Raw genomic sequence first — 18,206 nt, forward strand, 5'->3', positions numbered from 1 at the left:
AATGTTCTTCCATTAATTCAACGAGTGTAATTAAAGCATTGCATCGAATGTTTTGCCAATATCGAGCCGCGATGAATAGTTTTTTGTGAAAGAGGATTCGTTAAACAAAATTTCACTGATGGCAACAAATCAATTATTAATCTAATTTATTTTTTTGTTTTGTGCACTGAGTTCTTCGGTACGCGATAGGTTCAAAGTTTGTTAGTACAACGTAATCCTGAATAGCAAAGTGTATGTACAACAGTTGTTTAGTACTTTGGACACTACTTACCTGCAACTAAAACATGATAACCGCCGACGATGAGGACGACGAAAAAACAAAGATTTTACGTCGTAAACTAATAAAAAATATTGTCGAGGCGAAACTACGGAATGAGCGTGAGAGCGAAAGGCTCGGTCGCCGACTTGGAGACTTAGCAAAAGAAGAAGAACGCGAAATACGCAATATTCAGCGAAGTCTTGTCTCACTACGACGAGAACTTAACGTCGTCGAACCAGGAACTCCGAGCGACAGCAGACTAAAGGTGCGAAACGACGTTGTAACACATGTTGCTGATAAAGGAGACTTTCTTGCTAGTGCCGCGAAACGAGAGGGAAACTCGTATCAGCGAAGACACTCCGAATGTAGTTCGAGAGCGCCCATGAGCTTTCTTGAATTAAGACGTTTACCGCCATTAAAGTCTACAGACGAGGGCCTTGTTGTGTGGCCTTTGCCACCAGTCAGACATGACAAGAGACTGGATTTCCCGGTGTCACTGAAAAAACAGCGGAAGAGTTTAGCTCTTCCAAAGATAGAACTTCCCGCAGAATCTGAGAAGGCTGGAAGGCGCAGGAGACTGCAGTCATCTCCCGCGGTACTGAGCCATGTTTCCAAAAGCCAACTCGGAAAGATTAACAGAGCAACGTCAACAAAACAACCAACGCCGCCATCGCTCGAAGAGGCTGATGAGGAATATAACACTGAAATTTCTGACGCAAGTATTGACAGACAGACATTTTTATTATAGCGATTACTCTACGGTCTCTAGGCTACGCGTATTCTCGGCTCCGAAAAATTTCATCTACATCCATACTGATCTTTTTAAGGGAGTGAAAATCTCACATTATCATTTTAAGCCATAAAGATCCCCCGTAAATTTTAAGTAGTAAGTATTCCCTATTTCTTAAATGACATCCAGTGATAAAATTGCCATGATTGGCTAATCTGGTGGCCGGATGCTCCGGCACTGCCCACGGGCATTATGGCATCTCTCATAAAAAAGGTCAGCATGAATGTTGCTGTTGTTGTTCTATTTTATTCCATTTAATGTTATTTTATTTTATTCCATTTTATTGTTCTGTTTGTACCTTACACTGGGAATTGTTTCACTATTTACAATGTTGAAATTTTCAGGTGACAAGCTATATTTTAGAGACAGAAGTACAGAAAGAGGAGAGTGGGAGTATAATTACAATAAGTGAGACTAAAAGGAAGAGGAAAGAAACAATAAAACGAAATAAAACAATACAAAAACAAAAGGTATTAAACGACGACGGCCCACGTTCAATAGTATTTAGCTAGTGATTTATTTCTAGTTGCAATCTGTTTTAAAACGTTTTTCCTGGATACGCAGAAGGAAGTTTTGGAAGTATAACTGATTATAACTCTTGGTGCTTAGCAAACAGTAATTTAGTACCTTTCAATGGTTTGTCATGGCGTACCGGCCGTAAAGTATATGACTTGCGATTAACATTGTAAATTACTTTCGTTCGTTTTTTTGTGACACAAATTTTGAAACAAATTCCACAATCTTACTGCTCTGTCGACATCTCTTAGCATGTGAAGAAGTGTTTCGTTAATTACAAAGATCGTTTACTGCGAGGCCGTCGCGATAATTGTTGTTAGTAAAACTCTAAATTACCTTTTTTCTGAAGTGAAGTTCCTATTTTTTGGCTTTATGATCATGAAAACCGCATTTGTCCCCCACGCTTCACTGAATATCTATAAATTTCCGTGCGATGTCGGGGCAGTGAGTTGTGTAACTTGCTCCAAGTTGCCAGACTAAACATGAGTTTTCTTTTAGCAATTGTAAATAGTTTTCCTCTCTTTCTGTAGGTGTTTCATATTTGTACATAATTTTTGCCTGTTGTTTTAATTGTTTTTACCTTGAAAGGTTTTTAAACAATTCAGTCTTACGGCTGCAATGGGATTAACTTAATAAACAATCTATCTACCTAGTTTTGTTTACATTTTGAAAAAGAATGCATCATAGTATACGTAGTTTAGACAACCTTTGACCATTTTTCCAAAAGTGTTCGGTTTAAAATGTTGTTCTCTATTGAGCAAGAAAAATGTTTTAAAAAGAATTCTGATGCGAAACTTAGATGACAAGTCTTTCCTAATTTCCTAATTACCAGTTCGGATGCTCTACCACTGAGCTACAGGAAACTCATGGGACCTAAGGCCATTAAACTAGGTTCATGGGACAAACATCATGGGGAGTACTGCATACTGCTTGGATTGGAATCTCAATGTGTGGCATTTGCGCAATGAAATGAATGTGAGGGAATATGACACAGGCATACTCGAACTAGTAATCGGAAGGTCTTAGGTTGGACTCCTGATAGGAGCACTCGGATTTCCTCTTTCCGAGTATGCCTGTGTCATTCACTGAATAATACATCATTCTCATTAATTCACCAGGCTTAAAATATTCTATCACATTTATTTCAATATTTGAAGAGTGCCTCAAAACACGCGGCTATCCGAAAAAAATCATAAAAAAGTCTTTGTCAGTGGTCAGCTTTGCCTCTAGACCATCGGCCCTCACACAAAAGAAAAGGAATCACGGGGGTCTGGCCACTACGGACCAGGAAAGCCAAACAAAAAAAGTAACAATGATTAAATATTTCTAACCAAGAAGTCATCGGACACAAGCATTTTCTGGTATATCCCCTTGGACTCCAGTTACCAGGGAATAAATACATTTTTCCCATTCAGGTGGCAGACCAAGCATCTGACAATCATGAGCCAAAAATTTCACCATTAATAAAAAGTGCGTTGGTAATTTTATTTTATTTTTTTACAGTTGATAATTTTTCACTGTTTTGTCTACACGTTAATATATTTTAGCTAGGATCTGTTTGATGTTGCTGTAATTTACTTCAACTTTTTAGGAGAGTTTCCATATTATATTTAGGGTAATCTCAGATCTCTCCTGTCTTCCTCTTCTCCAGAATATGAAACACGTTTATGTAATAGTTATCGGCCTTCAGCTCGTGGTTATGTGATTTATTCCCCTCGTGCGTTGCCCTCGGGCGCACGAGGGGAATAAATCACATAACCACGAGCTGAAGGCCGATAAACAGCTTATTTTTACATTGGCGAGGATTCCTCAAGGGATGCAAAAATATACTGAAGAAAAATGCCCCTTTTTTTCATCTTTCTTTTGTTTTTCAACACTCCATGATGGCACTGGTGGGATTCACAAGTTTGTCGGCTTTTTAATTATGTTGGTTTTTTAAAGTCGCATTTCGAATTAGTTGTTCGTCTTGTTCGCAGTGAATGCTAGGAATAGGCTAGCAATGTTAAGTGATTCAGAGTCAGAACTGTTTGTTACTCAAAGCAGTTTAAGGGGCAGCACCTCAATTAAGCTTTCGGAAAACAACTTTTGACTATAAAAAATTGCGATAAAACATTTCGTAAAAACATTATAAAAAGGTTAAAAAATTCACGACGTTTCGATGTACATTACATCATTATCAAGTGAAATTAAAAATGCAAGATTGCGGCTATAAATACAAAAATGGACAATAGATATTAATTAAACGGACTCTATACGTGCGAAACTTTTTGTTTAACCGGTAGCATTCTTCAATGCTACTATTTTAATTAATATCTATTGTCCATTTTTGTATTTATAGCCGCAATCTTGCATTTTTAATTTCACTTGATAATGATGTAATGTACATCGAAACGTCGTGTTTTTTAACCTTTTTATAATGTTTTTACGAAATGTTTTATCGCAATTTTTTATAGTCAAATGTTTTTCTAAGTCTTTGCTTCTTCGAAAACAACTTTGAATCTTTATTTGCGGGTGCAAACGACGAGAAAGCAGTTGACAATTTCAATTTACGCACCGAGGATCTTTTGACCGACCCTTTTACAGATAAAGAAGATTCCGGCCGAGGGATCGCTTCTGTAAGCTAGAAGGAAATTCAGGCGAGGAATGATGCAAGAATACCACAAAACACTAAAGGGGCAACTTCATGGAGTACACGAGTTTGGGATGACTGGGTTACCGAGCGAAACTCGTTACCAATAAATTACAGCGACACTTTCGTGGTAGCTCCAAACAGTGGAATTTTAAATACACTGTGTAATTTCGAACTGTCGTTTTGGCTGAGCAAGTTTGTATATGAGGTAAGGAAGAAAGATAAGAGTGAATACCCTCCAAATTCACTGTATTTACTGTGTAAAGGTTTGCAGCGTTCAATAATAGAAATTGTAGCGTCGTACTTAATATTTCCAAATAAACATTTGTAAATTTGTTCTTCATAAAAAGCTAATTTAAATGCGAGGGGATTATGTGTTAATATGTAAGGGGGATAAGTGACTTATCCCCCTTGCATATTAACACATAATCCCTTCGCATTTAAATTAGCTGTTCATTAGCCCCGCTCTTCCCTTCAAACAATCAAAGCCCGGTGAGGGTAAAAGGTGGAAAGAGTTTGCGGAATGGTATGTGGCATGGCTTGCGGAATGGCATAATTATGCGAAATACCATTTGCGCGGGGAATAAATTAACTGAAGAGCGTATCCTGTTTTTAGCACCAATTTTATAAGAGCAGCAGTTTGTTCGATGTTGCGGACTATTAAACAACCAAACAACAGACCGAGGATTAGAAAATATACGCCTGGGATAGAACATGTCTGATCGCTGGTTAGGAAGTGAGAGAGAAGAAATCGATGAAGTTTCGCATTCAAGGAACTAAGAATAAATTAAATTTCTAGTTGACAAAAAGAACGTGGCAGCGAGTAGCAACACCAGACTGGAGAAATAACATCAGTCCAAGGCCAAAACTATTGCGTGAGAAATTATAAATTTAAACTCGGTCATTTTATCAGACTCTTTGACGGTAACAATTTGTACAACTCATGGGAAAAATATGTTCTACTTTTTCTCACCTTACATTTTCGTCGAGCGACGAGTACGCAAGTCACTGTTGAGCTGCTGAGCTAGCTACCTAGCTATTCAATACGGCGATTCAGGTAGCTATAGTTCAGTTACGCGTTATCGAACTTAACATATCCGTCTTTAATTAAGGTCTTTCAGTGCCAGACGTCCCAACCTAAAATGAGATTTAAAAGCGAAAAAGCCCTGGAGCAAAAAAGCAGATGACAAGTATGGTGTCTAATTATCGACACTGGTTGTGTGAAAGGTTGTGAAACTATTCTTATCGCAAATGCATTTTGGTCAAATTGTTGTTCATTTTCCCGCTCATGATAAATGAATCATCGAGCATTCAGGGTATGAGAATTGATCTTTTACCGAGGGTTAAAAAAAAAAAAGAAAAAAATGTTTATTATTTGCCCTCGGTAAAGGATCAATCTTTGTCCTGAGAAGACTTCACGCTGCCACGTTATTTTTGTCAACCGAAGTCGCATGGAGTAAAGTGAACATGAAATTTAATTTACTACGGATTTCGTACTCATAGTTCCTTGAATGCGAAAACTATAAACAGTTTTCATCGCTTTCTTTACCCTCACTTCTTCCAAATCAACAATCAGGCCATCAAATCCTCGAATTGTTGTTAATATTTAGCAAGAGTCCGCAGCATCAAAATAGCTGCTGCTCTTATAAAATTGGCGCGAAAACAGGATGCGCTCTTCAGTTAATTTATTCCCCGCGTAAATGGTATTTCGCATAATTATGCCATTCCGCACGCCATGCCACATACCATTCCGCAAACTCTTTCCACCTTTTACCCTCACCGATCAAAACCGCAACCAGCTTTTCAGACAGTTGATTTGGGGGTTATGTAATATATTCCCCCCGAAAAGAACAAAGAATTTCCGAGCTCATGTAAAAATAAGCTATGTTAACAATCAAGTTTTGCTGAACATTGTGAACGTTTAGGCGAATTTTAATCCAATTGTAATGAAAAAGAAATCAGTTTTTGCTCGTTGTAAACATCTGTTTTTTCCTAACAACAGCGCTACTTGATCAAGCATACAGGTCATAATAATAAAGGATATCATCACCAAACATAAAATATCTCGATGTAAACTCTCCAAACTGGTGCCATAAAGACAAATGAGAACTGTAAGGAGAAGGTGGATTTTGATGTTGGTCTCGAATGGTTAAAAACACAATTGATACATTTCTTGAATATTCTTCAGCAACAAATAGAACACCAAAAGAGAGAGTCACTCCCAGATTCGAACATTACAAATTACTTGTTATATTTGTTTCTGTCTTATTAGTAGGCAGCAAACTGTGGCCCTTTCCCGTCAGATCCTACACGCAATATGTATACGACAACTGGAAAAGAGACTACATAGTTTTATCTTCCTATTAAACCTGTCCCGAATGACGCTCCATGTCACATCAGTGACATATATCAGTGTTAACGCTAGTTTCCACATGATCGCTAACAATCGCTAACCATCGTTGCCGTTGCATAAGCTTCGCGAACGTCAACGATCATATCGGAAGCTACTGTAGGTTGATCACTGAATCGCCGCATTTCAGGGTTTCATTTCGCCAATCCCTATTTAAGTGATCAAGCGATTATTGGCGACCTTATGGCAACCTTACCTTAAACCGATATCAGTCTCAGTTTAAAATGTGAGATAAAGAACAAGAGAAAAAAATTCAGGTGATAGCTAATTGAACTGAATTAAAGTTGATCTTAATCCTGGCCGTTTAGTTTAGCCTGCTTTGGGAATCTGGGCAATGAGTCTTGCTACAATAGATAAATTTTCATCTTGATAATGATGTTTTTCTTATGTTTCAGTCAATTAATCTTACATGGTACAAGTAATGCTTTGTTTGCTTGGCCGACTTTTGCGTATCCTACCCGATACTGGTTTTAGACTAGGTGCTTTCTATCGCAGTGATCAAGTAACATTCCCTCGTTTCTTTGTTGCTCTGAAATCATATACTATCGATGTAAAAAGACCAATTTCTCGTATAAGTTGTCGACCGGTCACATTTCAGTTGCAAGAGTTTCACTCATTGGATTTCGGTTCCTGGTGTCCAAAAGGCTGCGCTCCCTCCGTATAAGAAATAATTTGAAAGCATTTTGCCTTTTCCCCGTCAAAACAGACCACAAGTCTCTTTCCATCTTTGGATAATGCGATTTCCACCGGGGGAGCAGCTGTTCGTATTGTTCTTACTAATGTCCCTTCCTTGCTGTAAACATGAACAGCATAACCCTCACAATCGCACACCAAAATACACCCATTCGCATAATCAGTCGCGATCCCAGCGAGATCTTCAAGCATCCCCTTTCCAATTTCTCGGCAAAACTCACCATCGCTGTTAAAAACTTTCACACTCTTGCTATCCGCGTCTGGAACGAAGAATTTCCTGTTGAAACAGACTGCCTTTTTGGGAGACGAAAGTACTCCTTTACCAAACACTGTTTCAAGTTTTCCGCTTCCGCTGTAAATGAGAACACACGCATCTGTTTCTGAAGGCGACTCTTGATATCTTGGGGTTGACGTGACTAAGAAACGCCCACATAAGTCGTGCGACAGGAAAGTGCATTTCACCTTTGGTCTAGGGATCATCGAAAACTTCTTTTTGAGATTTCCAGATCGGTCATAATGCAACAAGGAATTATTATCTCTATTCAATACCACTATATCATCATTTAGTGAATATGTGATGTCCCAAAAGTCCCCAAAAATGAAGATAAATTGACTGAGGTGGTTCCCTTCTCGGTCAAAAATATGAACACGTTTATTTTCGGCATCTAAAACGGCCATCTCACCGGTTTTCGGTGACACTGTTACTGCAAAGGGGAAGAACTTGGGTACGTTAATTTTTGATCCGTCAATATGCGTGATAACTTTTTCGTTGCTGAGACATTCATTTACACCGACTAGTGGATGTTTATCTCCTTCAGCATCTCCCTTAGTGCTAAGCACTCCAACAAAGTTTTTCGCAGACCTCTCAGGAGTTTCACTTTTCATAAAATTCAAATCGAACTTGCGAAAGCATTTGCGTCTCGCTGAAAGAATTTGAATGCCAGCCACTTTAGCTAGCTCCTCAAGATGCTGCGCCTGCTTCAACGTGCGTTTGTCTGCTTCTTTCTTTTTTTCAATGGTTTCAACGCCGTTGGAAGTCTTTGCAAGTAAATTATTCAGCTTTTCCTTTTGTTTACTAAAGGTTGTCTCAGGGTAATTGTCATTCATGTATTGCTCAACCTCAAGGAGCAATTGCTTTTCTTGGTCTCGAACCATCTGAATGACTTGGTTTGCTGCACTATTTATTTCTTGCTTTAGGTTCTCACCTTGTTTCTTTATGGAATTGCGACGTACATCCATCTCTTGAATGGCGTTTTTTAAGCCCTCCACATTTTCTTTACTTCTTTTCAGGGCTTCCTTGATAAATTCATTATCTTTGGCCTTGCTAGAGGGATTCCTTTCGACTAGTCGTGCTAACAGATGATTTTTCGGAAACGCTGATACACCAGCGGTAGGAATGGACGACTCTACTCGACAAACTGGACATTCGATATTAACTCGGGCATTTTTGTAGGCCATCTCTTCTAAACATTCTTGACAAACGTTATGAGCACAGTTTGGTAAGCATTTGGGTTCTTGGAATTCCTCTAAACAAACAGGGCAACTAACTTCGTGTTCCACTGCAGCCACGACGTCGTAAAGTTTGGACGCCATCCTTTCGATTTAGCCGGATTTTAGCACCTTGTTTTGTTACAGATATCTCGACCACGCATTTAAACGTGTAATATCAATTCTAACAAGCCTCCGCACGATGTACTTGACAATATTCAAATACACTTCCCTTTGTTTTTATTCTTCAGCTGCGTCTGACGCGAATTACTTCACTGTATTTGCATGAGACTGCGGTTTCTAAGTAATTTGTTGGAGGCGCAAACTTTGTGATTCGTTGATTGCTTGTTCTCACCCCATGCACTTTTGTTAATATAAATGAAAGGATTCATACCATGCATATTGCTATATTGGACTGGGTAATAAGGAAGTTTCCTCCCTGGTTTTCGAGCGTTTTTATAATTGCGTGCCTGGATGCCACAAGCACTGTTTGTACAATGTTATTGCAGTATTTATTCATGATAAAACCTATTGTAAATTTTCCAACATTTTAAGTGAAGACCTTTCTTGGCATTTTCTATTTTATTAAATGTTTTGGTCGATCATTTTGACTCTAGTGCAAAACGCCGAATTAAACAGTGGATCATCTTTTTAACTATCACGTTCAAGTGTAAGCAAGGTATGAAAACTGATAGGAAATGTTTAAAAAGATAGATAAACATTACATGACTCATGCGAAAGATAATAAATACTACATTAAAGAAATAGTGCCATTGCCATTACACATTCTACTCGATAGTAAGAAAATACTATAATAGTAAAATGTACAAGCTTTAAAAATTCTTTTAAAATTACTTGACAAAAGAGGACTTTTTTCTGGAGATTTTTTTGATTGGCCTTTATTAGACTTGAAACATCAGATAAAAAGCAACCAAAAGCCGTCGTAATGATAAGATTATTATTCTGTGATTCACAGTAGGCAGCAACGCCTTTGTTTATCATCAGGTATTTACGACTCTTGTTTTTGCAGTTTCTTGATTCCTGGAACTGCCTCAAAATTTTTAAAGACCAGATATTACAGACAAAACAGCTCAGAATGAACTGTGGATGAAACAGTGTTTACTTGGCAAGAATTTCTTCAGATTTTATTATTTTTGAAATTACCATTCTAACCACGGATGCGTGCTGGTGGCAATGTAAATAATATATTATATCTTGAAATGACTACAAAATAAACGCAAACCAAATGAAAATGTACTTGACCACTCTACTACTTGTGGGAATATTGACATGTTTTTTTTTATTACACACACACATCGCGAAAAGAATATTGTATTTTACGCGCTGATTTTCTTGCCCGTTCAAGTTTCAGCTGTTTGTCACAATTAACTATTTATGTTTCGTACCCTGTCGGTTGCGACGCTCGACTCGTGATGCAGAGTTCTCGCATTCAAGTTCCCTCGCGACCATAATCCTTGGCTCTTAACCTGCAATTGATAACAAAGCAAAACAAAAAAACAAAAAAAAGAGAAAAGAAAGAAAGCGAAAGTAGTAGCTGTCTTTCGCGTGAAGGTTCTCTTACTTGCTTTGTTAGCCTGTACCGATGACGACTTTGAAAATTTGTCATTCAATCGCATAAGCTTAAGATTCTTTATTCGTATCTGTTATGGAAAGTGATAAGGAGATCTCTTTGACAGCAGTTCTGGAAGGCAGTTTCACTAGAATCTGCAATTATTGAAGACACCTGACGGAGGTCCTTATTTTTAACGACAAATTATAAAGGTTTTTTTTTATGATTTTTATTATAGTACTATTTTTCCAAGCCAAATTGTAAAAATTTTGTCAGAAAGAGTTGATCGCATGCAAGAATTTTTTCTTTTTTCACGACGCCGTGCACCCTTTTCAAGAACACTTGCATTATGGCAAAGGCAGGCCTGAAAATCTCCACACACAAGTGTATTGAAAGTGCATTTTAATGGTGAGGCTGGTATTGATACTGGTACTATGTAACAAGAATTCTTAGCAGAAGTTATTTCTGACATGGGAAGGGAGATGTTCCCAGATGGAAGTCCCACAGACTCTACATAATATGTTCAAAATGGCACCTTCCCCACCTATGGTGAGATTGTAACAGTTTCTTTGGCCCAAGGAGGACCTCCTCCATGTTTCCTTGAACAGTGTGTGTATGAATCAATGTCAAAAAACATTGACATGATAAGCATTGAAGAATCACATCTGACAACAAAAGAACAGCAACTTCTGAACGATGTCATTTAAAATTGCAATAACTTCACTGAGATGATTTTCGAACATGTATACACTGGTGTAGTGGATGATGACCACATCGACGAAATTTTAAGATCTCTGAAAGTGAGCCTAGTAAATCGCCGTTCCTTGCACATGAAAGAATTCCTTAAAGGAATGTCTACCTATGGATTGGCAGAGTTGATACTTAAGTACCCATCTGTGTGCCTGCCACTGTTTTTCAGTGGAAATTTTAAGGAGCAGTTGACACCTGATGCCAATTACATGTTTTCCCTAATGGACCCTCAGTACTCACCATCAGGGTCTTCGAGAAGACGAATTGAAGAAGATTTAATGGATCACTTCCAAGACTGCCTAAAGTTGTTTGAAGGTAGCAGCATCATAGGTCACTCAGCAGCAGTTGCCTGGAATTATAAAGATGCCAACCTTGACTGTGAGACTCCAGATGGAGCAGAAACGTTTGAAAATCCAGATTTAACAGTGGCAGGAGGCATGGGATGGTTAACTGGACAGAAACACAAACCAATTGATAACCAAATGTTTAAGGTGACTGTGTACTTTAACCATGACTGCCTTAAGTACAACCCTAAACACAGAATATGTTTTCCAACTGTAGGTGCATGTGGCAAAGAGATTACCATTCCTGTAGCGCACATGAGCTCTTTAGATGAGTTCAAAGAGCTCTTCATCCTTGCATTTTGTAAAGGCCAGGCTCTTGCCAAACCTTAATTGTTGATAGTGTCACTGGGATCATACTAGTAGCAATAGATCATTTTCTTATGAACATTAATACTGAGCTCCAAAAGGAATGACCATTCCTGTCATTCAGTATAGTTCTGATGCCATGACGTTTGCGTTCGTGTCTATTGACACTTGCCACCTTAAACCTAGAAATGCAGAAATATGGAATTGAAACTTATTGTGGATACATTTGAAAGCAGATAAGTGTTGTGGATGGAAAAAGGATTTCAGGTCTCAAGATTCAGTTTTGCACACTCCATATAATGCAGTTACTTTTGTACGTTGTAAGCCTGTTGTGTTTCATCCATAAGACTAATGACTTCTGAATTTTATTTGTTTGTGTTTCTTTTATGTGGAAAAAGTGATAAGGGGCATTTGCTGTTATAATTCTATTTCCGTTATGTTGCTGTCCTTTTGTACATGTACTCCCTTTGCAGCTGGTTGGTCACACCTGAACTACTGCACACCAATGTTATGGGCTACAACTAAGTATGTATCAGAAATAGAAGAATTAAGTGAGCAAATAAAAAAGGAATTTATTTGCCGACAAATAAAAACTTTGATGACTTCCGCCTTCTTAGTGATTTAAATAGGTTAACTAGGCTTATTAATTAACTCGGTATAGACCTGTGGGGGAGTTGTGGTGGAACATCGTTTCAGGGCGTGACTGGAGGTATGTTTTCGATAAAACCCTAATTCTCATTACATAAAAATATTGAGCAAGAGTCACAAGACTATCCTGTGACCGAAGTAACAATAAAAAGTACATTGAGCAATAATCACGAGCTTTCACAGAAAAGTACTTAGCCTCGACTTCAAACTGCCAGTATAAAATGTGGCCATTGCCTCTCAGTCTCAGACTTGACACGCTCTCCAAGTTCGAATACTTGACTCGCTCTCCGAGTTCGGAAATCCTTTTGCAACCTCATTCAGGAGTTGTCCTATCTTCGTTTATTCAGAGTTGAGTATATCTATCAATTTGTTTTTATATACTATTGTTATGCCTTATAAGCCAAAAGTCCTCATTTTGGGTCACTCTTTTGTGCACCGTTTTAAAACTTTCGTCTACCAGGGTGGTGATAGAAGGGTTAAGCGGGACCTCCATCTGTCTCGATCAGCCAGAGTATCTGCGCTTTAGACCTCTATGGTGTTAGGCGCCTAAAACCCGATATTGTTATTTTGGAGATTGGTTCTAATGACTTGTGCCAACTTGGTGTAAAACCTGAGACTGTGGGTTCCAAAATTGAGGCTCTTGTCCATATCTTGCACAACCAATGCCACGTTAACTACATTATGGTGTGCCAAGTCATCAACCGCGCCGCCATCCCACGGGAGGTGCCTTTATACCATGAAAGAGTGGCTATCCTTAACCAGTATCTCAGCGTAGTACTGGAGACTTTAGATTTTGTTCAATTTTGGTGCCATAAAGGGCTACGTAAGCCGAATATACCCTTAATATGTGGGGATGGGGTACACCTCAATGCGCAAGGCCATTATGCTTTATATAGAAGCTACAGAGGAGCCATTTTGTTCGCTCTCAAGCAAATTTTCCAGGCGGGTGATCCTACCACGCCCCCAGCTTAATTTAGGTCATTTGCACGCCACTTTTCAGCGCACGCTTTATCTTCGTCGCTGTTTTTTGACATATGTGTCGGGTTTGGAACCAGTGGTTCTGCTGTCATTTGCGGCATTTTAACATGTTCCTTGCGGCAGCCGGCTTTTTTGTTGACTTGCCAAACATGTTGCCGTGTTTATTTTTATTTTTTTTAATTGCTTTTTCTTTCAGTTAATCTTATGATTATTAATTATTGTTGTTCATTGTGTACAATGTACACGTGTGGCACGCAAGGACCTGCTGGGCCCTATTTTTGGGACGCACCCCTGATCCATTTGTTTTTCTGTCGTAATTTCATGATCAGTCTACAGTTTCTATCCTCTCTTATTTCTCAAAGATCATGATGACCAGAGGCCAAAAACGTGTTGCCCCTGCTGTGCTCCCTGCTGCTGTTATCCCTGGGACGGCAAAACGCGCGCCCAAACGTAAAGCCAAATCCACATCTGGTGGTGCGAAGGCCAAGCGTGGAAAAGCTGGAAAAACACCGGCGCCCGGTGACCAAGGTACCGTTCATCCCAGCCAGTTGGAGCGCGTTCCTTTATTATCGGGCGATAAGGCGACCGGGCAAGGCTCAACTTCACTTGCGGATGTTGCGGCTGTTGTGTCCGATGCAGTTGTGGAAGGACTCAAGGCGTCTGGACTTATGTCCACGTTTCCACAAGACCAGAACTTTTCAAAGGGACAGAACTCTGATCTGGCTGCCTCTGTACAGGGGTCAGTGGCAGGTGTGATTCAGGACATAGCCGGTGAGAGTGTGATTTCTAACATTAGTATTAGTGAAGATAGTCCTAGTGTACCACACATAGTACCTATTAATCAACGAAACGAGACTGGTGACCGCCCGGCCCGTATTCATCAACAAATTTCAGTGCCGCTCGCGTCCAGAATTCCTGACAAAATTCAGTCCAAGATTTGGGCTCACGAGTACACTGATCTAGGTACACTATTGAATACTACTCTGCCAAGCGATTCTAGGTACAATTTGGTGGTACAATCTTCGCAATCAGCGAGTCGGCCGGTCATTAGTCTCAAACCAACTCAGAAAACAAAGCGTATAACGACCATTGATCAATGGATCACAGCGTTTCAGACCTTTGTAGCTGTCTATACTGTCAGATTTTCAAACGAGGCCCCGGCTATGATGAAACATAGCGAGACAGTGCGGGATCTAGCGGCTAAAAACGCCCACTTGCGTTATTACGACGAAAACTTTCGTTTCTTGAGGCAAAAAACCCTGTTCCCTTGGGACCAAATCCATTGGGAGTTGTGGTTGCAGGCGCACCACATTCCCAAAGGTTCACAATCTTTTTCTTCCGATATCCACTCTGGTCCCAAAGGTACTAGGGTGCCTTTTCATCCCTTTCCGTCCGGTAATTGCTGGAAATTTCACCGGGGGGGGAAAGTGTTCTGGCTGCAATTTTAAACACGACTGTTTCAAATGTGGTTCCCCGCATCCAGCCGGAAAATGTGCATTGCCCAGACAACAACCGAACCCCAGGGTTGCCTGTGCAAATCACTCAGCGACAGCAAACAAATCAGCCTCTCAGTCCCGCCCTGTCTCGTCAAATGTCAACACCAATCAAGGTAGATAAATTGCAGGCTTATCTGGACGGATATCCGCCTCGGTCTAAGCAATACCTTCTTGATGGCTTCCGATTTGGTTTTTCAATTGATTATGTTGGGCCAAGGAATAATTTTTCCAGCAAAAATCTTTCGTCTGCTCTAGACCTTCAACTAGCAAAAGAGTTGCACTCAGGAAGAATAGCTGGTCCTTCCAAAACTCAACCTTTTCCGATATTTCACATTTCTCCTTTGGGCTTAATTCCTAAAAAGGTTCCGGGGGAGTTCCGCATAATTCATCACTTGTCCTTTCCGGAAGGTCAATCAGTGAATTCACATATTCCAAAAATCGCGCCGAGCGTACATTACGCATCTATTGACGACGCAGTTAGGTTAATTCGGCGCACTGGCAGGGGCTGTGCGCTCGCCAAAACTGATATCAAAAATGCTTTCCGATTGATTCCTGTTAGTCCCTCCGATTACAATTTGCTAGGAATCCGCTGGCAGAACCAATTTTACTTTGATAAAAATCTTGCCATGGGGCTTTCCAGTTCTTGGAAAATTTTTGAGTGTTTTAGCTCTGCTTTAGAATGGATAGCTCGCAGTATAATGGGTATCCCAGGTATATTACACCTTTTAGACGATTTTCTAATTTTTAACCATTCGCTCTCTTCTTGTGGTAAAAATTTGCAGACCTTCCTTCAGGCATGTGATGACATAGGTGTCCCCATGGGGCCTGAGAAAACAGTTGGTCCCAGCTGTGTTATGTCATTCGCAGGCATTAAACTCGACAGGAAGCTCGCCTTCCTAGTGATAAATTAATCAAGTGCAGATCTTTGATACAAGATTTCCTTCGACGGAAAAAGGTGTCCTTGAAGGAATTACAGTCTTTAATCGGCCCGCTAAATTTCACTTGTTCTGTCATAGTACCAGGTCGCACATTTTTACGTCGATTGATTAACCTCACCGTAGGTATTCGACGCCCTAGAAACTAAAGCAGATCTTCAACTATGGCTCGAATTTTTGACCTCGTACAATGGTCGCTCCTTTTTCTTGGATTATATTTGGCATTCGTCTTCTCACCTGCATCTTTTCACTGATGCATCAGGATCTTTAGGTTATGGTGTAGTCTTTGGCTCGCATTGGTTTTTTGGTAAATGACCTGATAGCTGGGTGGGCCACAACATTATAGTTCTCGAAATGTTTCCGATCGTTCTTAGCATTGCCATTTGGGCCTCGCAATTTTCCAACAGGTGAACTATGTTTCACACCGACAATCTAGGATTAGTTGAAGTGATAAACAAGAAAACAACTAAGGATAAGAAGCTATTGGTTCTGTTACGTGCCCTGGTGTTACAGTGCTTGAAACATAATATCTTATTTAAGGCAATTCATATACCTGGGTTGCTCAATACGAAAGCTGACGCCTTATCGCGCTTACAGGTCACGAAATTCAAGTCCCCTGGCCAGGGCATGGATTCCGAACCCACAGTAGTTCCAACTCATCTCCTGCCGGTGAGTTGGCCTCTATCACAAAGCACCTTCTATCTGCTAGTCTAAGTAAAGGTTCTACGGCAGCTTATAAAAGGTCATGGAATCTATTTACAGAATGGGCTCAGTCGACTTTAGGTGACACAAAATTAGTTCTTCCTATACAACCCGCTTTTATAGCGCTATTTGTTTCGCATCTGTATTCGTTACATTACGCTTCCTCTACTGTTTCCAGTTATTTATCAGCCATAGGTTATACTCATAAATTGGCAGGCGTAGGTGATCCGACTGAAACGGTGATAATTAGACAGATAATTAAAGGCTATCGGAAGTTAGTTCCGGCGCACGATGTGCGTCTACCAATTACATTGCCGATATTGCAGCAAGTTATAAACTCTTTTACGCACACTACAGCGACAGCGTATCAGTCGAAGCTCTTGTCAGCAATGTCTTCCTTAGCTTTCTTTGCCTTTTTGCGTATAGGTGAAATCACCTTCAACACTAATGATCATAGTAATTTGATTCACGTTACACAGTTAGAAAGGCTAGTGGATAGCCAGCAGCAGGTCAAAGCCCTGCAACTCACTATTTTCAAATACAAGCACAGTGATTCAGAACGGCGCCCCTTTGTTATATATATCTATAAGGAGGAGTCATGTTGTCCAGTTACAACCATTTTAGATTTTATTTTAGCCAGAGGACCGATTAGTAGTCCGTTATTTTGCTGGCCAGATGGGGCACCCATTAAGAGGTCTTTCTTTGTGGAAAAACTCAACAATTCGCTTAGATTTTGTAATCTAGATCCGTCGCTTTATAAATCGCACAGCTTTCGCATCGGCGCGACCAGTTGGGCCGCCGCCAAAGGTTTTTCTGATTCACAAATTCGTCAGTTGGGTCGATGGAAGTCGAATGCTTTTCTTAATTATATATGAACGCCTAGCCTTGCAACTAGTCTAAGTCATAATTAAGTTCCACAAGCAGGTGCTGTGATGACTTCTCAGTGATGATATAGAGAATGTTCAGTTTTGCTGCCAACAGTCTTCGGGTGGGGCAAGCCTCCTTTCAGGAGGCTTGTGGCCTTTTTTATAGTGCCCTCACCTTTGCTAGAGCTTAATAATTAAAATAATAGTTATTCATTCGTTGTATTTTACATTATTGGATTTAATTAATAATTAATAAAAGCGGCCATGACGCATGGCCAATATTAATCCCAACACTGGCTGGTTTATTTGTGTTTTGACGCTCTGAGCAAACGAAGCTCGTCTGTTAACATAAAACTGACATCACGAAATATTGGCACTTAACTGTATTACGCGTGGGAAAGGAGACATAAAGGAATTTCTTTGCCGGCAAATAAGAACTTTTATGACTTCCGCCTTCTTAGTGATTTAAATAGATTAACTAGGCTTATTAATTAACTCGGTATAGACCTGTGGGGGAGTTGTGGTGGAACATCGTTTCAGGGCGTGACTGGAGGTATGTTTTCGCTAAAACCCTAATTCTCATTACATAAAAATATTGAGCAAGAGTCACAAGACTATCCTGTGACCGAAGTAACAATAAAAAGTACATTGAGCAATAATCACGAGCTTTCACGGAAAAGTACTTAGCCTCGACTTCAAACTGCCAGTATAAAATGTGGCCATTGCCTCGTGCTCGTCCTCTCAGTCTCAGACTTGACACGCTCTCCGAATTCGACCCACCTCCTCCCCTTTCTCCACCTTTGTCATTTTTTTTTCAATTATTTTC

The 18,206-nt window shown here is 39.9% G+C and overlaps 1 protein-coding gene and 1 pseudogene across 1 annotated transcript; one reads left to right on the forward strand and one right to left on the reverse strand.

The window, feature by feature from the left end:
• Positions 1–5,077: 5,077 nt before the first annotated feature.
• Positions 5,078–9,024, reverse strand: LOC146488468 (uncharacterized). Its single transcript, XM_085116291.1, has one exon. The coding sequence runs from the start codon at positions 8,888–8,890 to the stop codon at positions 7,214–7,216; it is 1,677 nt and encodes a 558-aa protein (XP_084972417.1). The 5' UTR covers positions 8,891–9,024; the 3' UTR covers positions 5,078–7,213.
• A 4,725-nt stretch (positions 9,025–13,749) lies between these two features.
• LOC146488469 (uncharacterized) lies at positions 13,750–17,554 on the forward strand (annotated as a pseudogene).
• The last annotated feature ends 652 nt before the right edge of the window (positions 17,555–18,206 follow it).

Source organism: Pavona decussata, unplaced genomic scaffold (assembly GCF_977016875.1).
Source record: "Pavona decussata unplaced genomic scaffold, jaPavDecu1.1 SCAFFOLD_9, whole genome shotgun sequence".
Lineage (NCBI taxonomy): Eukaryota > Metazoa > Cnidaria > Anthozoa > Scleractinia > Agariciidae > Pavona > Pavona decussata.

Coding starts and splice junctions, on each gene's coding strand:
- LOC146488468 (XM_085116291.1), bottom strand. CDS start 8,890: ATGGCGTCCAAACTTTACGACGTCGTGGCTGCAGTGGAACACGAAGTT.